Source organism: Saccopteryx bilineata, chromosome 2, assembly GCF_036850765.1.
Source record: "Saccopteryx bilineata isolate mSacBil1 chromosome 2, mSacBil1_pri_phased_curated, whole genome shotgun sequence".
NCBI lineage: Eukaryota > Metazoa > Chordata > Mammalia > Chiroptera > Emballonuridae > Saccopteryx > Saccopteryx bilineata.
This window is the reverse complement of record NC_089491.1, coordinates 249770590-249791418: the sequence shown is the minus strand read 5'-3', so window position 1 is coordinate 249791418 and position 20829 is coordinate 249770590. Positions and strand designations below refer to the sequence as shown.

General features: G+C 53.1%; 2 protein-coding genes across 6 annotated transcripts in view; one reads left to right on the top strand and one right to left on the bottom strand.

The window, feature by feature from the left end:
• The first annotated feature begins 65 nt into the window (after positions 1-65).
• Positions 66-19601, top strand: DERL3 (derlin 3). 4 transcript variants are annotated; one of them, XM_066260001.1, is made up of 7 exons: positions 66-220; positions 330-395; positions 470-543; positions 649-742; positions 1240-1435; positions 1916-2006; positions 19450-19601. In XM_066260001.1, exons 1-7 carry the CDS (start codon positions 128-130, stop codon positions 19469-19471), a joined length of 636 nt encoding a protein of 211 aa, XP_066116098.1. In that variant the 5' UTR covers positions 66-127; the 3' UTR covers positions 19472-19601. The 4 variants fall into 4 exon arrangements, with proteins under 4 accessions (XP_066116098.1, XP_066116095.1, XP_066116097.1 ...); XM_066259998.1 differs by lacking the exon at positions 19450-19601 and adding an exon at positions 2112-2344; XM_066260000.1 differs by lacking the exon at positions 19450-19601 and adding an exon at positions 2093-2344.
• Positions 4857-20829, bottom strand: part of SMARCB1 (SWI/SNF related, matrix associated, actin dependent regulator of chromatin, subfamily b, member 1) — a 36106-nt gene continuing 20133 nt past the window's right edge. For both annotated transcript variants that reach the window (XM_066259995.1, XM_066259997.1), the window contains exons 6-9: positions 18870-19036; positions 14595-14785; positions 5623-5754; positions 4857-5187 (exon numbers count right to left, since the gene is read on the bottom strand). In XM_066259995.1, the coding sequence (XP_066116092.1) occupies positions 5148-5187; positions 5623-5754; positions 14595-14785; positions 18870-19036 (530 nt within the window). In that variant the 3' untranslated portion in view covers positions 4857-5147. The remainder of the gene's footprint in view (positions 5188-5622; positions 5755-14594; positions 14786-18869; positions 19037-20829) is intronic.

Below are 20829 nucleotides of genomic sequence, written 5' to 3'. Positions count from 1 at the left end.
CTAAAGGCCCTCCCCCAGCCGGGGCGCAAAGCGCTTCCCTCGCGGATTGGCCGAAGGCGGGAAGGCGGGATTTGGAAGGGTTAAAGAGCGCGCAGGCGTTCAGGCCACGAGTGTTTAAGAAGGTTCAATGGCGTGGCAGGGTCTGGCGGCCGAGATTCAGCAGGTGCCCGCAGTGACGCGGGCTTACACCACGGCCTGCGTTGTCACCACCGCCGCCGTGGTGAGCCTACTGGGCGGGTGGGGCACCACCATGGTTACAGCCTGGGGTGGTCACCATAGTTACGGTTGGATTCCCGGGGGCAGCCCCTGACGCGCCCTTGTCTCCCCAGCAGCTGGAGCTTCTTAGTCCCTTCCAGCTCTACTTTAACCCGCACCTCGTATTCCGGAAGTTCCAGGTGAGGTCGCACCGCCCTTGGCACCTGATGGCCCAACCCTACCCATCCAGCGCCTGACCGCTTGCCCCTCTCAGGTCTGGAGGCTCCTCACCAACTTCCTCTTCTTTGGGCCACTGGGATTCAACTTTTTCTTCAACATGCTCTTCGTGTATCCTGTACTGCACCGACCCAGGAGGGGTGTGGGTGGGCTAAGGCGGCCGGGAGCGGGAATCTGAGGCCCTGCCGGGTGACATTTCCTATACGGACGCCGCAGGTTCCGGTACTGCCGCATGCTAGAGGAGGGTTCCTTCCGCGGCCGCACGGCCGACTTCGTCTTCATGTTTCTCTTTGGAGGCGTCCTTATGATTGTATCCTTCCCAGGTTCTGGAACGTCAGGCCGGGGCACTTCTGCGTCCAGCCTGTGTTGGTCCTGGGGCATGACCTGGGTGCCCAGACCCGGGAGGGAGAGTGGTTCACTTTAGCTTAGGATGTATTGAGTGTGCATTGTGTGCTCAGCCCCAGGTGCCAGGGCTAGCTAGATCTTCAGGGTTGTACAAGGAAATTCCACAGGGTGATGTGAAGGAGAGAGACAGGTGGGGTACTTGAGGGCTGAGTCCTGAATGCCAGCAGCAGAAGACACGGGGGCAAGGATGGATGGTGGTGGGAGGCTGGGGTGAGGTGAAGTGGCAGAGCAGATCATGTGGGGCCTGAAGGCCACATTGTGGCTTTAGATTTGGAAGGGCACACCTTGAGGGGGGTGGGGAAACCTGTAGGATTACAGGATTTTAGCAAGTCAGAGGAACCCTGGGCAGGGGTTGTGGACTGCACCAGGGGAGGGCCTCCTAGCACCTTGACTCTGGCCCAGTTGCTGGGTTTCCTAGGCAGCCCGTTCTTCTTGGGCCAGGCCCTCACAGCCATGCTGGTGTATGTATGGAGCCGTCGCAGCCCTCAGGTCAGGGTCAACTTCTTCGGCCTCCTCACCTTCCAGGCGCCATTTCTACCCTGGGCACTCATGGGCTTCTCACTGCTGCTGGGCAACTCGATCCTTGTGGACCTGCTGGGTGAGCCTTGCCTGTCCATCCAGCCCATCCCAAACTGGATGCTCTGTCAGAGCCCTCACTCTCACCTACACTGGACCTCTCATTTGTCACCCCCCCCCAACCCCCACCCCCAGCATCTCTGTTTTTATAGTCCTTTAAACAAGCCAGCAGGCCTATAGGCTTCACATCTTCAGGCCTTACCTGCTGATGCTTGTGTGGGTCCTGACCAGGATGGGGATGGGTAGGTCAGTGCTCCCACTCTGATGGGCTCAAGCCCTACCCTCCTCAGGTCTTGGGTCCTTGAGGGCCAATCGCAGCCCCATCCTGGGCTGGCTTTCTGTGCAGACATTGGGCACTCATGCTTTGAGGCCTGAGGTTTCTATGGGGCCTGGCTACGTTTCCAGGGCTGCACATGGAGGTCCAGAACAGAACAAGCTGCACTGGCCCTGGGCTCTGGACCATGAGGGAGGATGGCCTCAGCAGTCCTTGCTTCTCTCACAGGGATTGCTGTGGGACACATCTACTACTTCCTGGAGGATGTCTTTCCCAACCAGCCTGGAGGCAAGAGGCTGCTGCAGACCCCAGGCTTCCTGTGAGTACTGGAGATGACAACCCTGCCCCTATTCTCCTTCAGATAGCTTTTGACTCCCTGGGGGACCTGTGCTAGCCTCAGCTCAGCCTGGGCCCCTCCCCACAGAAAGCTGCTACTGGATGCCCCAGAAGAGGACCCCAATTACCTCCCCCTCCCTGAGGAACAACCAGGACCCCAGCAGCAATGACCCCTTCCAGGGCCAAGGCCAGCCCCAGGGGCCTGTTTCCCCAGCATCTGTCAATCCCCCATCCCACCCTGAACCCCTGCTTGCAGTAGAGCAACCTGTCCTGGAGGTTGGCCATCCAAATAAACAATAACTTGTAGCCTCTTTTCCACAACACTGGCTCCCCTTGCCTTGCTTGGCCACACCCTTCCATGCTGGGCAGGTACCGTTGGCCCTGACCCAGGACCACCAAGCCTGGTCCACCTTGCCCACCCTCTGCCCTGGACTGCCCTCAGACCAACTGTAGGTAGTAGGGTGGGAGGCCCAGAGAGGGTCAAGAACCTCTCTGGCAGAGCTTTGAGCTCACAGATAGACATGGATTTCTCCATCCGAACCTCTCCAGTGCCTCAACTTGGAGGTTTAGACAAATCTCACCTGTGTTGGGCCCGTGCTCTCTGCCAGTCAGAGAGGGGGTTGGCCATCTCCGGGGCTATAGGACCAGCTGTACCGAGCCTGGTCTTTGGAAGGGAAAGGAGGGCTCCTGCTGGTGGTGCCCTCAGGTTGATACCCTCAGCCCCTACCATCCCTTACCAACAACCAACAAGTAGACCTTTGCCCCATTTTCGAGGTGAGCAACTAACATATAACCAAGGCCCCATGGTGTTAGGTGCAGAGGGCCAGGACTTGTCCAAAGCCTTGAGAAGTTTTTGCCTTAGCAGAGTCCTGCACTGGCTGACGCTGAGTACTCTGGGAAGTCCTGTCCCTGCCATTTTTAGCAGGGGACCATAGGAACCTTATCTGACCCTGCAGCTCACCTTTCTCTTCTGTAATGTGGTCATCAGATGACCTGTCCAGCTTTCCTTGTTGTCCTAGACCAGTCTGCATTGTGACCAGTCAGAACAAGAGCCTGGTGTGCTGGCCCTTCCCCAGGCATCCCAGGCAGGTGGGCTGGCCTACCCAATGGGATTAGGTAGGCAGTATTCATTCCATTCCAGAGCTGTCTCCTGCTCCATAGACTGAGCAAACACCTTGTTCATGGAGCCCACTAGTTTCTTTTTTTTGTTTTGTTTTGTTTTGTTTTTCATTTTTCTGAAGCTGGAAACAGGGAGAGACAGTCAGACTCCCGCATGCGCCCGACCGGGATCCACCCGGCACGCCCACCAGGGGCGACGCTCTGCCCACCAGGGGGCGATGCTCTGCCCATCCTGGGCGTCGCCATGTTGCAACCAGAGCCACTCTAGCGCCTGAGGCAGAGGCCACAGAGCCATCCCCAGCGCCCGGGCCATCTTTGCTCCAATGGAGCCTTGGCTGCGGGAGGGGAAGACAGAGACAGAGAGGAAGGCGTGGCGGAGGGGTGGAGAAGCAAATGGGCGCTTCTCCTGTGTGCCCTGGCCGGGAATCGAACCCGGGTCCTCCACACGCTAGGCCGACGCTCTACCGCTGAGCCAACCGGCCAGGGCCGCCCACTAGTTTCTAAGGCCAATTGGGCCTGGGTGTAGACTCTTGTCAGGGCCTTCCCATGAAGCCCAGTTGGCCCCTTGTTGCAGCAAGTTCCACCCCTGGATGAAGGGTAGGAGCTTGTAAATATAAGTTCCCTGGCAGCTGTCACATCCTAGGACATGCCACAGAATCCCCCAGCCCAAATGGCAAGGCCTATCTCACCCTACATCCTGGCAACTGAGAACCACAATCCTTACTTGAGCTAGAAACCAGGTGCCATGGGGTCCCTGTCATGCTTCCCAGGAGTAGAGCAGTCCTGACCCTCAGCCATCCCTGGTTGGGGAAGCACCTGCCAACAACTGAAGGTGGCACCAGCCCAGTGCTGGGAGTCTGGGGCTGTTATCTTCAGTAAGTGCAGCTGTATGCCCAGTTCACCAAGCAGTGCTTGACTCAGCAAGGCCCACATATGCCCCATGCCCCTTCTGTAGATGGGACTATCTCCATATTAACAGATGAGGTGAGGATGCAGAGGTGATGACAAGTTCATTGAAGGCAGAGCTGGGAAAAGGCCTGGGGCTGTTCCTCTACACACACCACCCTACAAAGCAGCACTGGGCCAGGGTGCTGCTCCACATGCATTCTTCCCCACAACTAGCCTGGGAGAGAGAAGCTGGCCCAGGCCATGTAGCAGTTGGGGTGGAGATGGTCCCCAGTCCACCTGTTACACGTGCACTACTGGGAGGTGTGGCTACAGTGCTGCACAGCTGCCAAAGCGGGACTAGCTGGGCACAGACACCCAGGCTGGTGATGTCCCTGCAGTGTCTGCATAGGATGAGACCTCTGCAAGGAACTCCAGAGAAGCAATCCTCCTGGCTAGGAGAGCCTGCGACTGCTTCCCAAGACCAAGCAAGGGGGGTTGGGGGTGCCACTGAAGGCAGGTGGGCTCCCTGCCCTCTGAGCCTCATGACCATACCTACATTTCTCCTGCTCTTCAGAGATGTCTGAGCATGGGCAGTAGTGGGGAAACGGGAGGGCCCAACGAAAAGCAAGGGTTACACTTTGACTCAGGTATTGCAGGGGATGGGGTGGCTGGGAGTAGAGCCCTGGAGCCTCGTCAACACTGCCCTGAGGAACCGAGGCAGAGCAGGGCGAGAGGCCTGACCCGCCAACCTTGACCACACTATCCCAACAGGCCCTGCTCCCTGCTCTCATCCATTCTTTTTATGCTACCACTTTGAAGAAATGGAGTATGACCTGTTGCCTTTTATTTAAAAAGTGTTGCTAGCCCTGCCTGGGGCTCCTATACAAAAACAAAACACAACTCAAAACAAAGCCTCTTCCTGACCAGAGAGGACGGATGGTGGGGACTAAGGCTCAGCAAATAGAAGTGTGCTTGGGGGAGGGCGACCTGAAAGGCCTCCCTACCCGTGCTCCTCAGGGTGGCCCTGGACTGGCTTCTTGCCTCCCTCCTTGCCAGAAGATGGAGAGGCAGGCTGGTCTTCTGAATGCTCCGTGGGAGCCAAGCGCTGATGGGCTGGTTACCAGGCTGGGGCAGTGTTGGCGAGACGCCTCATTCTCCTGTAGGAGGGGAGAGGGTGGTGACCCAGGGCCAGCTCCCAGCCTTGGGCAGCTGCCATCCCCCAGGGCTCTCTAGGACAGCCAGGGGAGTGGAGACAGAGAGGACATGGTGGTTGGGATTCCCAGCCCCTCCCCCTGGACATAACCTATGTACTGCTGTCCTCCTTCCTGCCTGCTCAGGCCCCGCCCACCTCTTCATGGGCCCTGAAACTTAGGTCTGGGCTATGGCCAGACACAATCTAAGGGCTTACTTTTGCTCCCTGCAGGGTTTAAAACCTGTATCCTAGGGGTTAGATTTGGACTCATCACCTTGGGGGCACACAGGTCACTGAGGAAGAAACTGGGTCACTGAGGAAAGGCATGGTTCTGTACCTGCCTGGAAGGCAGCGCCTGTGGGTAGAACCAACTGTAGGGGTGCCAGGGAATGGGAGGTACCTTGTGTTCCTGTCCTGGTCACGGATCTTCTTTTCCATCTCAGCATCTGTCAGGGTCTCAAGCAGCGGGCACCACTGGTCAGCATCCCCTGTGTTCCGGATTGCAATCTCCACAGTAGGCAAGGGGTTCTCACTGGAGTGGTGAGGGGAAAGAAGAAAGTGCTAGCTAACAGAACAACAGCTGGAAAGGCCCCAGACACCACTGTCTATCTTTTGCCCACAAACTGATGGAATGCTGGAGCCAGGGCAGTAAGGTCCAGATTGCCCTGCTTCCTCCTCCTAGTTGGGTCCATTTCCATGCCCAACTTCTTGGAGCAACACTCCTGGATAGGGGCAGCCAGGGATGCTCCTGACACCTGAGCCTCAAGGCAGAGATGCCAGGACCTCCCAGGCCACAGCAGTGCTGGCCTCATGATGCTGAGCTTCTCTTCAAAGAAATGGGCCCTATGCTGCCGCCTCAGTGTCTCTGGATTTGTAGACTGATCATCCTACTATGGCGGTGGTTCCCTTGATAGAACAGTGTGGCTGAGCCAGCTGCTATCACTGGAGTTGGAGGACTGTTCACATTGTCTGTGTCCCACCAACTGGGGAAGCAGGTGGGGATCAAAGGAGAGCAAAAGGAGGGGGCCACTCAAGTCCTGGACATCCCCCTCACTGAGGGTCCATTGAGCCAGCCTGCTCCTGGATGTTCCACACACTTGCCCCTCAGCCCACTTTACCAGGCCTGAAATAAGCTCCAGAGAGGCCAGACCGTTTGCTAGGGCAAAGAGCTGGGACCTAGACCTGCATCCCCTGACTACTCTGGGGTCCCTCACCTCTAGGGCCACCTGTGCATCCTCTTTCCAAGTGAATATAGCAGGGGTGGGGGGAGTTAGTTCAGCCTGGGCAAAGACTATGACGGAATGGGGAAGGAAGTGGGGGGCGAGTAGAATGGCAGAGGCAGGAGCCACCAGGGGAGACGCTGAGCTACGTCCTCTCTCTCTGGGCTTAGTTTCCAACTCTGTGGGACAGAAGCTTGAAAAGGCATGGGGACCACAGCTGCCAGAAGGATCTGTGTGCCTCCCACCTTTAGGGCAGACAGCCCAACCCCTGGCCTGGCCGACAAACCTCAGAGCATGCCCATAACTGTGATCCTCTCCCACCCCTTCCCCACGTCACCACTTTGGCCTCCCCGGGTCCTATTCTCTCCCCTCCAGCTGGGCGGTGCCCTGCCAGAGGCCTGCCCTGCTCTACTGCAGCCTGTCAGGAGTCTGCCCACCAAAGCCTGGAGCCCTGCAAAACACTGTCAGCTCTGGGCAAATTGAGGGCAGGCAGGGCCTGCCGGACACTGATGGAATAAAACAGGACAGGCTCCTGGGGGGGGGGGGAGTGGGTTTGGTTTTGACCTCATCTGGAAAATAGGAAAGACACATGGCCTGAGGGGTTTTCAAAGGATCACACATATTACAGTGGCTAGCATATATCCTCTAAGGGAGCTCCCTGGGGTCTAGAGGCCTTACACAGCCTCCTTGAACCCTGTGCCCACGGTCACATGAGTGGTTGGCTAGAGAAGAACATCCAGCCAGGTCTGACTGGAGTCCCCACTCCTTATGACACCAGCCAGCACAGGGCAGTCAAGGGTCTGTTTCAGCCTCCCAATGCTGTTTTCCCATCTGGGGGGTCTCAGAGACCGTGCTCACGACATAGCTCAGGTTGCAGGTGAGGCTGGTACCACAGCCCAGAGCTGACCCTGGCAGCAGAAGTGGGGCTCACATCTTGTTGCTGAATTTGGCCCGTGGGGTCCACATCCACAAGGCCCAGAAGCCAGAGCTTGTGGCTAATGACTCAGGCCAGTGAATGAGCAGCAGTAGCCCTTACCCCTTGGTACTCCAGGGCCAACCTCTCCTAAGCATTCCTGATGCTGTTCTCCAGCCAGTGTGGTGGTTTGACAATCCAGGAACCACCCAGCCACAGACCCAAACATCATTCCTCACCTCAAGGGCTACCAACCACCTTCCTCAGGAGGACAGACAAGAAAGGAGCCAAGCTCACACCCAAGGGAAGAAAACATGTTTTCCTTTTAATTTAAACAAGAGCTGGTGAGTGGGTCCTGGAGGTCCCTTTGTTTACCCCCTTGGCTCTGGGAAGATTCCACTCCAATGGGTTTGTTCTAAAATAAGAACTGCTCAAAACAAGAATGGGCCTGGAGCCAGCAGGCCTGACTCTGGTTTGGGGGAGGACACACAGTCACAGACCCACCCTGCCTCCTACCCCTCCAAGGGGATTATGATTCACGGGCCTCAAGGCCCCTATACCCCAGTGTCCAGGTGGCTACCTAGAGCCCAGGTGGGGAAGGCAATGTTTGAAGCAACAGAGGGACTGGGACCAACACTTAAAAAGTATTTTGAAAAAAAAAAAAAAAAGTATTTTGAGGTTAATTTCCAATGTGATCTCACATGACACAACAGACCAGCTGAGAAGCATTTTTTTTTTTTTTTTACAGGGACAGAGAGAGTCAGAGAGGGACAGACAGGAGTGGAGAGAGATGAGAAGCATCAATCATCAATTTTTTGTTTGTTTGTTTTGTATTTTTCCGAAGCTGGAAACGGGGAGGCAGTCAGACAGACTCCCGCATGCGCCCAACTGGGATCCACCCGGCATGCCCACCAGGGGGTGATGCTCTGCCCATCTTGGGGCGTCGCTCTGCTGCAATCAGAGCCATTCTAGCACCTGAGGCAGAGGCCACAGAGCCATCCTCAGTGCCCGGGCAAACTTTGCTCCAATGGAGCCTCAGCTGCAGGAGGGGAAGAGAGAGACAGAGAGAAAGGAGAGGGGGAGGGGTGGAGAAGCAGATGGGCGCTTCTCCTGTGTGCCCTGACTGGGAATCGAACCCGGGACTCCTGCAAGCCAGGCCGACGCTCTACCACTGAGCCAACCGGCCAGGGCCTCAATCATCAGTTTTTTGTTGCAAGACCTTAGTTCATTGATTGCTTTCTCATATGTGCCTTGACCGTGGGCCTTCAGCAGACCGAGTAACCCCTTGCTCAAGCCAGCAACCTTGGGTCCAAGCTGGTGAGCTTTTGTTAAAACCAGATGAGCCCGCACTCAAGCTGGTGACCTCGGTGTCTCGAACCTGGGCCCTCTGCATCCCAGTCCAACACTCTATCCACTGTGCCACCGCCTGGTCAGGCTGAGAAGCATTTCTATGCCCATTGTACAAATGAGAGAATGGGGACTGAGAGAAGCAACCTGCCACAGCCACTCATCTGGAAGGAGGAGACAAAACTTGATGTCACCCTGTTCAAGATCAACTGACTTGACGAGGGTGCCAAGTCCACTCAATGAGAAAAGAACAGTCTTCCCAACACATGGTGCTGAGACAAGACCTTGGATTAAGCAATGGTTTTTTTGGTGACAGAGACAGAGGGACAGATAGGGACAGACAGGAAGGGAGAGAGATGAGAAGCATCAATTCGTTGCAGCACCTTAGTTCACTGATTGCTTTCTCACATATGCCTTGACTGGGGGGCTCCAGCAGACCGAGTGACCCCTTGCTCAAGCCAGCGACCTTGGGCTCAAGCTGGTGAGCCTTCCTCAAACCAGATGAGCCCATGCTCAAGCTGGCGACTTCGGGGTCTCGAACTTGGGTCCTCCAATCCCAGTCCAACGATCTATCCACTGCACCACCGCCTGGTCAGGCAAAGCAGTGGTTTCTTACATGTGACACTATAGGCATGAGCAATAAAAGGCAAAATATAAAAGTAGACTACATCAAACTTAAAACTTTTTTTTTTTTTTACAGAGACAGAGTCATAGGGATAGACAGGGACAGACAGACAGACAGGAACAGAGAGATGAGAAGCATCAATCGTTAGTTTTTCGTTGCACATTGCGACACCTTAGTTGTTCATTGATTGCTTTCTCATATGTGCCTTGACTGTGGGCCTTCAGCAGACCAAGTAACCCCTTGCTCGAGCTTTGCTCAAACCAGATGAGCCCGCGCTCAAGCTGGTGACCTTGGGGTCTCGAACCTGGGTCCTTCCGCATCCCAGTCTGAAGCTCTATCCACTGTGCCACCGCCTGATCAGGCTCAAACTTAAAACTTTTGTACTTCAAATCGCACTGTCACAAGTAAGAAGACAACCCACAAAATAGGAGAAAATGTTTATACGTCAGGTATGTGATAAAGAACTTGTATCTAGGCTATATAAAGAACTCTTGCCTTGGCCAGTTGACTTAGCAGTAGAGTGTAAGCCTGGCATGTGGATGTCCCAGGTTCGATTCCCAGTCAGGGTACATAGGAGAAGCAACCATCTGCTTATCCACCCCTCCCTCTTCTCTCTCTTTCTCTCACTCACTCCCCCTCCCACAGCCATGAGTCAAATGTTTTGAACGAAGTTGGCCCTGGGCACTGAGGATGGCTCCATGGCCTCACCTCAGATGCTAAAAATAGCTCAGTTGCTGAGCAATGGAGCAGCAGCCCCATATGGGCAGAGCATTGCCCAGGTAAGAGGCTTGCCAAGTGGATCCTGGTTGGGGCGCACATGGGAGTCTATCTCTCTGCCCCCCACCTCTCAATAAAAAAAAAAAAGAACTCTTAAAACCCAATTATAAAAAATAGCCTGACCTGTGGTGGCGCAGTGGGATAAAGCGTCGACCTGGAAGTGCTGAGGTCGCCGGTTTGAAACCCTGGGCTTGCCTGGTCAAGGCACATATGGGAGTTGATGCTTCCTGCTCCTCCCCCCTTCACTCTCTCTCTGTCTCTCCTCTCTCTCTCTCTCTCTGTCTCTCCCTCTCCTCTCTAAAATGAATTAATTAGGCCCTGGCCGGTTGGCTCAGCGGTAGAGCGTCGGCCTAGCGTGCGGAGGACCCGGGTTCGATTCCCGGCCAGGGCACATAGGAGAAGCGCCCATTTGCTTCTCCACCCCTCCGCCGCGCCTTCCTCTCTGTCTCTCTCTTCCCCTCCCGCAGCCAAGGCTCCATTGGAGCAAAAGATGGCCCGGGCGCTGGGGATGGCTCTGTGGCCTCTGCCCCAGGCGCTAGAGTGGCTCTGGTCGCAATATGGCGACACCCAGGAGGGTCGCAACATGGCGACGCCCAGGATGGGCAGAGCATCGCCCCCTGGTGGGCAGAGCTTCGCCCCCTGGTGGGCGTGCCGGGTGGATCCCGGTCGGGCGCATGCGGGAGTCTGTCTGACTGTCTCTCCCTGTTTCCAGCTTCAGAAAAATGAAAAAAATAAAAAAAATAAAAAAAAATAAAATGAATTAATTAATTAATTAAAAAAAGAAAACATTAAAAAAACCCAATTATAAAAAGTAAATTAAAAACAAAGGACTAGAATAAGCACTGTTCCAAAGAAGATATACAAATGGACAAAAGCATATGAAAAGATGCTCAATATCATTAGTCATGAGAGCAAAACAAATCAAAACCACAATGAGGCCCTGGCCAGGTAGCTCAGTTGGTTAGAGCAGTGGTCCCCAACCTTTTTTGGACCACAGACGGGTTTAATGTCAGAAAATATTTTCACGAACTGGCCTTTAGGGTGGGACGGATAAATGCACAAAATAAAATTATGCGATCGGCATAAAAACTGTGGCATTTTTTTTTTTCCCCTGAAGCTGGAAACGGGGAGAGACAGCCAGACAGACTCCCGCATGCGCCCGACCAGGATCCACCCAGCACGCCCACCAGGGGCGACGCTCCGCCCACCAGGGGGCGATGCTCTGCCCCTCTGGGGCGCCGCTCCGCGGCGACCAGAGCCACTCCAGCGCCCGGGGCAGAGGCCAAGGAGCCATCCCCAGCGCCAAGGCCATCCCCGCTCCAATGGAGCCCTGGCTGCGGGAGGGGAAGAGAAAGAGAGGAAGGAGAGGGTGGGTGGAGAAGCAAATGGGCACCTCTTCCACGTGCCCTGGCCGGGAATCGAACCCGGTCCCCCGCATGCCAGGCCGACGCTCCACCGCTGAGCCAACCGGCCAGGGCCAAAACTGGTATTTTTAAATATAATTGTCGAACTTACGAGACAAGCGTCAAGAGTGAGTCTTAGATGGATGTAACAGAGGGACTCCGGTCATTTTTTAAAAATAAAAAAATCGGCCTAACCAGGCAGTGGCGCAGTGGATAAAGCATCGGACTGGGATGCGGAGGACCCAGGTTCGAGACCCTGAGGTTGCCAGCTTGAGCGTGGGCTCATCTGATTTGAGCACAGCTCACCAGCTTGGACCCAAGGTCGCTGGCTCGAGCAAGGGGTTACTGGTCTGCTGTAGCCCCACGGTCAAGGCACATATGAGAGAGCAATCAATGAACAACTAAGGTGTCACAACAAAAAACTGATGATTGATACTTCTCATCTCTCTCTGTTCCTGTCTGTCTGTCCCTATCTATTCCTCTCTCTGACTCTGTAAAAAAAATAATAATAATAAAATAAAATCGTTCAGACTTAAATATAAATGAAACGAAAATAATGTAAGTTATTTATTCTTTCTCTACAGACTGGTACCAAATGGCCCACGGACCGATACTGGTCCGTGGCCCGGGGGTTGGGGACCACTGGGTTAGAGCATTATCCTGATATGCCAAGATTGTGGGTTTGATCCCCAGTCAGGGCACATACTGGAATCAACCAATGAATACATAAATAAATGGAACAACAGTCAATGTTTCATTCTCTCTGTCTCTACCCCTTCCTCTCTCTCTCTCTTAATCAATCAATCAATCAATCAATAAACCATAATGAGATGCCACGTCACCCTACCCACTACGATGGCTAGAATAATAAATGTTGGTGAGGATGTGGAGAAACTGGGACTCTCATACTGCTGGTGGGAAAGTAAAACGGTGCAGCTACTTTGGAAAGCAGTCTGGCAGTTCCTCAAAATGCTAAACATAGTTACCACGTGACCCAGTAATTCCACGCCTACATACATACCCAAGAGAATGGAAAATAGATATTCAAACAAAAACTTGTACATGAATGACCATAGCAGCATTATTCTTAGCCAAAAAGTGGAAATAGCCCAAATGTCCACCAACTGATGAATGGATAAAGAAAATTTCATATATCAATATGATAGAACGTTATTTAGCCACAAAAAAAGAATGAAGTTCTGATATAGGCTACCAAATGCATGAACCTTGAAAACAGTATGTTAAGAAGCCAGCCACAAAAGAAAAGGCCCTGCCTTTTCTTCAATCCCGAGGATGTGAAACCTGCACACTCAGCACTAGAGACTGAGGTGGGATGGAGGTCTGTGATGCTCCCTGTCCACAAAACTGGAATTCATTAACTAGCTCCTAAGATAAGGGAAGAATCTGTCTATAAATCCCGACCTACCACCACTAGGGGCTCCCCAGAGGCTCCTGCTCTGGAGCTACTTGCACAGTGCTTCTTGAGGCTTAAGGACTTTAGGTCACCTGGAGATCAGAGCAGGAGGGATGATGCTATGTGTTGACACCCTCAGGGTCCCACTGCTCAGAGCAGCATAACATTCCAACCCTGTACCTGCCAGTCAGAACGTGGGTTCTGACTCAGTCAGCAACTGGGGGATGAGGTACTTGGTGTTGATATTACTCCCAAGACGTGCACAATGTTACTACCTTCTAGGACCTCAGGGTCAGCTCCGGGAAGCAAGGCCACCCCAGACCAGTCTCAGACCCACTGGCAGTACTCCAGTGCAGAATGAATACACAAACACACCTCAAGCAGGCCTCCCACAGGAAGTGGGAGACATGGGCCAGACACTACCTCCCCTCTCCTCTCTGGGCCTGGACCCATCTGTGAAGCAGGACCAGCTAGTTGGCAGGGCTGCTGGAGGGCTGTGAAAGGTGACAGATATGCCATCTCAGCCTGGATACTGAGAGCACAGACCTGGCGGGGCTCAGCCATCTCCCAGGCCCAGAACCTCACTCAAACCCTGTGGGTACACGATCATTCCTTCTCTCTTGCTCAGATTTACAGGAAGTCATAAGAAAGCTGTCTCCTGGGAATTTTGGGGGAACCAGCTGAGACACAAACATACTCACGAGCCCCATTTATTGTTATCTTTGCAAAAAGACCTCCATACTTGCTCCTCATGCAGAATTTTAAGCTTTAGTCTCTAAATAATGACCACCACATGTGGTTGATGACAGTTTCATGAGCAGAATAAATTCTAACATCCTGTTTTGATGCAGGGATACTTAGCACCCCTCCGCCGCCCACACACACACCATCCAAATGTGAAAGAGGAGTTCAGGGGACAGAGCTGGATGTGATAAACAGTCCTGACACAGGCAAGCGCCACTACTCAGTTAAAGCTCACCCAGTCCTACCTGCTGCCAGGTCTGTGCTTCATGCTGCGAGGCCAATACCAACAGGAAGGCCATGTCTGACTGCTGAAGAGCCCTGATCCCGGTCCACCCCTACCCCAGCACAGAGGACACTGGACTTCCACCTTCACAGGCAGCCTGAATTCAGCTCTTTAACTTCCGCGGTACCCAATATGGGTTCTGGACAGTATGGCTGCTTACCAACTGGCCTCTGACTGAACAACAGAGAGACGCAACAGTAAAAAGCAGCTGCTGAAGGACTCCCTGACTTCCATGAGCTGGGAGAGTGGTATGGAGTAGCCCTTGTTTGAGATAGAATGCAAGTCCATCAGATGAAGACCCCTGGGATGTGTCACCCTGTCAGAGACAGTGTGGGAAAGAGCGCAGAGAGGAGGACAGAGGGTGTGAGGACTGCGGGCAGCAGAGCACGACCCAGGGCAGAGAAGAATGGGTGGAGGACAAAGGGGGCAGATACTCCATCTCCTTAGACCTACCCCCAACTTGATGGCAGGGGTGGGGAGTCCTGCTTCTGGGACACATGAAGCAGCAGGAAGAATGATGCCACCTGAGACCAGACCATACTGTGAAGTTCCAGAAAATCCCAGAGATATCACCACATACAGGGAGCAGTTTTTCCCCAAAACAGGTTTGCAAAGGAATGAAAGAGGGACTCATCCACAATCCTACCTGAAGGCGTAGGTCTTCTGATGCCAGCTCAGCTGTCCCCGAATGCTGTAGGCAATGGTGGTAACAAACTCCCCACCTAACCCCAGCTCTGAGCACAGCTTCAAGGCGAACTTCTCGGGTGAATTCTCCTTCTCCGACATGTCCCACTCGAACTGGTCCACCAGGGAGATATTCCCCACGTGGATGTTCAGCTGGGGCCAGAACCAAAGAACCCAAATTAGAGCAGTCAGAACCCACCCAACAGGGGCTTTAAGATGGTGGGACAGCTCGCTCTGGAGTACCAGGCCGGGCTGGACCCTGCTAATGACTTAATCGTTGAGAACCAGGGCTGGCCCTCATCTTTCCAGTTGCAGCCCTCCATCCACAAAACAGGGCTAAGCTCACAAACCAGCTAGGGTGGCCACAAGGGGTTCTGGCACAGGACCCAGCACAGTCACCTCTGAGGGAAGACCCTAAAGAGGCCCTGGGGCACCTGAGTCCCACCTCTCCCCATTCCTGTTCCCTTGCTCCTCTTCATTCCTGCTGGTCTTGCTCTTGACAAGAGTATACCAGTCACTCAGGGCTCCGCTCAACTGTCACTCATCAAACAATGACCCTCGCCTGACTAGGCGGTGGCACAAGTGGATAGAGCTTTGGACTGGGATGCAGAAGGACCCAGGTTCAAGACCCCAAGGTTGCCAGCTTGAGCGCAGGCTCATCTGGCTTGAGCAAAGCTCACCAGCTTGGACCCAAGGTCGCTGGCTCGAGCAAGGGGTTACTCGGTCTGCTGAAGGCCCGCAGTCAAGGCACATATGAGAAAGCAATGAACAACCAAGGTGTCACAATGTGCAATGAAAAACTAATGATTGATGCTTCTCATCTCTCCGTTCCTGTCTGTCCCCTGTCTATCCCTCTCTCTGACTCTCTCTCTGTCTCTGTAAAAACAAAAACAAAACAAACAAAAAAACCAATGCATGCCATTAACTGTAACAAAAAGAAATTAAAACTGCATTAAAACTAGAGCATGCACCAAAAAATGGATTTCAGATTAAAAAAAAAAAAACAACAATGACCCTGAGCCCTCGCCTCAGCAACCATCTGCCCCCTTACTTTGCCTCAATATAGAGCTCCACTTAGAAATGATCTTGGTAAGTGTGCTCACAGATCCAAATCACACCTTTACCAGCCCACAAGGCAAAGACAAAGCCTGGGAGGAGAGCAGAAGCCCATGGTGAACTACTCTACCATACTCCCAGCAGCGCCCTATTGATGTGCAGCCTGCAGCCAAGAGAGGATCCAGACCTTGCGTGTGCAGCTTGCAGAGCAAGACAGAACACAGCCTGTATCCAAGGGTGGGGGACCACCTCCCTAACTTCTCAACTGACACATAAGGGCCACTTACTCTGAAAGTGGGCACCACTGAATCACACAGGAAGCACTCTATGGAGTCCAGCTTTGTTCACTGAGCATTCTGTCCATAAGATTTCTTCTATGGCTATGTGAGGCTGGGACCATCTCACTGCTGTTTAGTGCTCTGCCAGGTGAGCAGGCCAGGTGTGCCAGGTGAGCAGCCCAGGTGTTGTATCTGCCCATTCACCCCACTGTCCTTGGGTGCTTTTAACTTGGCTTTTAAGACAAGGAACATGGCAGGCAGTGAACTGGCCACTACTCAGGGACCAGCCTGCACAGAGACTTCTCCTTTTCTTGAGAAACATAGGACCCCGACTCTGTTCATAAAGTTCTGCACCTCTTGAATCCTGTGCACATTCCCCTCACTGCAGTCCAACCCTCTTGGGTGGCCCTCTTCACCCACTGGGCAACCATGGTGGGTTTACAGAATGGAACCAGAGGAGCTGCCCCTTCCCCTAAGAGGACCTGAATGCCTGGTCAACCACATCAGCACACTGGGACAGGAAAAAAATGAGAAGTGGCAGGCAGTCCACAGAAACGCACCAAACAGAATGTAACAGGACCAAACAGAAGCAAATAGGACCATCTGGGACAGTGCTCACACCCAGCAAGCCCCGTCCTGGGTGCAGCACCATAAGTCCTCTCTGCTGCTAGGTGGTGCCATGTAGACAGGGTGACCTATCCCCCACCAATTGAACATTAATACTTTCAATTATTAAATAATATAGATTGCATGCCAACCAAAGAGAGGCTTAGGGGATGCAACGGTGGGTAAGACAAACAAAAAGCTGACTTCATGCCCTGGCCGGGTTGGCTCAGCGGTAGAGCGTCGGCCTAGCGTGCGGAGGACCCGGGTTCGATTCCTGGCCAGGGCACACAGGAGAAGCGCCCATTTGCTTCTCCACCCCTCCGCCGCGCTTTCCTCTCTGTCTCTCTCTTCCCCTCCCGCAGCCGAGGCTCCATTGGAGCAAAGATGGCCCCGGGTGCTGGGGATGGCTCTGTGGCCTCTGCCCCAGGCGCTACAGTGGCTCTGGTCGCAACATGGCGACGCCCAGGATGGGCAGAGCATCGCCCCCTGGTGGGCAGAGCGTCGCCCCTGGTGGGCGTGCCGGGTGGATCTCGGTCGGGCGCATGCGGGAGTCTGTCTGACTGTCTCTCCCTGTTTCCAGCTTCAGAAAAAAATGAAAAGAAAAAAAAAAAAAAAAAAAAAAGCTGACTTCATGGGCTGACAACCAGCTGGGGGAAAGACAGACATAAGATCAATACAATATATATTGGAATGGTACCAAGTGCTAAGGGGGAAAATGACCAGAGGGATAGAAGGTACAGGGTCAGCCACATTATGCAGGAGGCCCAGGAAGGCTTCATGGGAGAGGTGGCATTTTAGGAAGAACTGAATGAGCCAAGAGAGAAGGCTGGTGGCTCCCTGGAGGGAAGGGTCCCCTGCAGAGTAGGGCCTGAGGCAGTCATAAGGGCTCCAGCTTCCACAGAGGGATGTGCGAAGCTCGCAAAGTGTTTTGGGCAAAGGAGAGATACTGGCTGCCACTGAGACCCAGGCTGGCGGAAACAGCTGGTGGTGGCAGCAGTGGGATGAACACCAGATGAGCTCACAGAGACAGGGCAGAGTCAGGACCTCCGAGCAAGCACACACCACTGATGCCAGGCTCTCACTTGTCTCTCCAGCCTTGACCTGTATTACCTCACAAACCTTTCCACTCCCAAGATAGGGTTCGGCCAACTCTGCAAAGTCTGATGGTTTGACTCTCAGCAGCACCAAGCCCCCCAGGCCTCTGGAACTGAGGGGAGCTGACCCGGGACAGGTGCCTGGTTAAGTTGGCCAGGCCTGGGCTTTGGTCCCAGTATCACTGAGAACATCTGTAAGTGGCTGCTCCAAACTAAGGCACTGCTTTGTGAGGAGACACTACTCAGGTGCCATCACTCCAAAAATTCCTGTCTTCCACTGTGTCCCTAGAGCCAGACTAAGAGCACCCTCACAGAAGTAAGCACCCAGCTCTTCTGAAATCCCAGTTACACGTGGAAAGACTTGGGTGTGATCTTCAGTTTCCTCACCTACAAGAGGGGATGCTGTCACCTAGGTCACAGTGCCCACAACGTTTCTGGCCTGATAAACAGAGCACTGTTCCACAGCATCAAAGGTCATTACCAATAAAATAAAAAGGCAACCCACAGAATGGGAGAAAATATTTGCAAAATCACATATCTGATATGTGGAAAATATAAAAAACTTGTAAAATACAAAAGAACACCTGATTAAAATACTGGCAAAGGATTTGAATAGATATCTCTGAAGGAAATATACAAATGGCCAATAAACACATGAAAAAATATTCAACATCACTTATCAACAAGGAAATGCAAATCAAAACCACACTGAGATACCACTTCACACCAGAGAGGCTCTAGCAGGGAGGCCTGGCTCCAAATTGCCACTCTACCACTTCTCAGCTGGGCAGTGCAGGGTACATGGCTTTACCTTTCCATGTGCCTACCTCTTTACCTGTAACACAGCGGGTAGGGCAGCACCTACTCCAGGACTGCGGTGGGTTACTAAGACAGTATGGGGTGTGTTCAGCCCACTAGCCTACGGGAAGAGTGGAGTGTGGTCATCCTATTTGGTATTTCCCACTCTAGCCATCAGTTGGCTTCATCTCCTTTGACTACACCCAGAATGTAATGCCTTGCTCAGAGAAGTCAGGCCCACTCTTCCTGGGGTAGTAAGCACAGCCATGTGCCGTCTCAAAGACTGCTTTCCAGTAGCACTGTTCCACAGGCTTCCATCAAAGACTCCATGTACTTTCAGTGTCCCATGACCCTCCCCTACCTCAGGACAAGGAAGGCCCTGTCACATGGAGAGGAGCTGCCTACCTTGATGATGACACGCTGGTCTGATTGGTCCTCCAAGATGCTGTCCGTGGGATAGGACTCAATCTGCTGTCTAATGGCAGAGGCAATAGCTGGCACAAACGTCAGGGGGTTCAAATCTAGGTCGTCACAGAGGATTTCTGAAAACATCTCAGGGGTCATCAGCTTCTCTGAAATGAGGCAAGAGGGTTAGGATTGCCAACAGTTGCAGGGCCTAATCTCACTGTGCTCAACCCTGACTTCTCCCTTCTCCCTCCTCCTCTGCTAAACCTCTCAGACAAAGATAAGGATAAAGATGAAGAGGAAGGGAGAACTGAGAGTGGCTCCCCAGACATGGCACAGCAAGGAAGCAAAGGATGAACACCTCCCTTCTGGCCATCAATCCATATACATGTCCTCTTACATACCCCTGGGGGTGGTCAAGACCCAAGTGTTCCCACATACCAGGTTCTCCCCACTCCCAGATACCATACAGCTACATCACTTTATTAGTTCTAACCAATGAGATGGGGGCAGGGGCAAAGACACTACGCTTCAGAGCTGATGTGCCATGTCTGTACTCCCCTCTCCTCTTCTGACCCAGGAAACTAGGGCAGCCCATGTGAAGACACAGGGAGAAGACATCCATCTACACACCATGGAGAGAGGCCTCAGAGGAAACCAATGCTACCAACAAGATCTCAAACTTCTAGCTTCCAGATCTGGGAGAAAATAAATTTCTGTTGTTTAAGCCTTTCATGTGTAGGACTTTGTTATGGCAGCCCTAGCAAACACAAGTTCCTTCTACATAAACTACTTTAAGGCTAGTTTCCACTGGAGGAAGGAGCAGATGCACGTACATCCACCTACCTCTTCCTTGCCAGTTGAAAAATCCCTCAGAGATGGTATTAGGCTGCTTGTGGCTTTTTTTTTTTGCTTTTTTTTTTTTTTTTGTATTTTTCTGAAGCTGGAAACGGGGAGAGATAGTCAGACAGACTCCCGCATGCGCCCGACCGGGATCCACCCGGCACGCCCACCAGGGGCGACACTCTGCCCACCAGGGGGCGATGCTCTGCCCCTCCGGGGCGTCGCTCTGCCGCGACCAGAGCCACTCTAGCGCCTGGGGCAGAGGCCAAGGAGCCATCCCCAGCGCCTGGGCCATCTTTGCTCCAATGGAGCCTTGGCTGCGGGAGGGGAAGAGAGAGACAGAGAGGAAGGAGGGGTGGGGGTGGAGAAGCAAATGGACGCTTCTCCTATGTACCCTGGCCGGGAATCGAACCCGGGTCCCCCGCACACCAGGCCGACGCTCTACCGTTGAGCCAACCGGCCAGGGCCAGGCTGCTTGTGGCTTTTTACAGAGCTACCCTCAGTTTCTGACTCTGTGGGTAGCATACGCACTCCACAAGTTAACAAGCACAGAGGTATGTATGGATCCTGGAAACACAGCCGCACCAGGCATTAGCTCGTAGGGACCACCTGTGACTAGCCAGACTATGGCAAGGAACTGTGCAATCAAATGTTTTTCTCCCCATTCTGCCCTGTCCGTAACCCAAACCTTAATGACCACATGAGTTCTGGGATGAGCCACAGACAAGAGAAAGCCCAGAGTGAATTCCCTCATAAGCACATAGCATGATTCTATTATCAGGAACCAGGTCTGCTAAACAGACAACTGACCTCACTATTTCCTCACTAACAAAGAAGTGCTTGAGCACAACTGTCCTGACAGCACCTTCGGGACAAACCTAAAAAACTCAGCCAGCCTATGTCCAATAACTCATAAAGCAAGCAAATGTAGTTTATTTTGAAGATTTCAGCAGGAAGCTAAAGTGCTCAGGCTAAGTAAACTATGAGTATATTGTCCTCAACATTTTTAAAAATTAACATTTTAGTTTATGGTAATTGTAGATCCATATGCTGTCTTGATTACCATACCTATATACTAAGGCTTGAGAATGAGAAGACTGATTCCTCCCACTTTATT

Coding starts and splice junctions, on each gene's coding strand:
- DERL3 (XM_066259998.1), top strand. CDS start 128: ATGGCGTGGCAGGGTCTGGCGGCCGAGATTCAGCAGGTGCCCGCAGTG. Junction 544..648: donor TTCTTCAACATGCTCTTCGT/GTATCCTGTACT, acceptor CGGACGCCGCAG/GTTCCGGTACTGCCGCATGC. Junction 1,436..1,915: donor GATCCTTGTGGACCTGCTGG/GTGAGCCTTGCC, acceptor CTTCTCTCACAG/GGATTGCTGTGGGACACATC.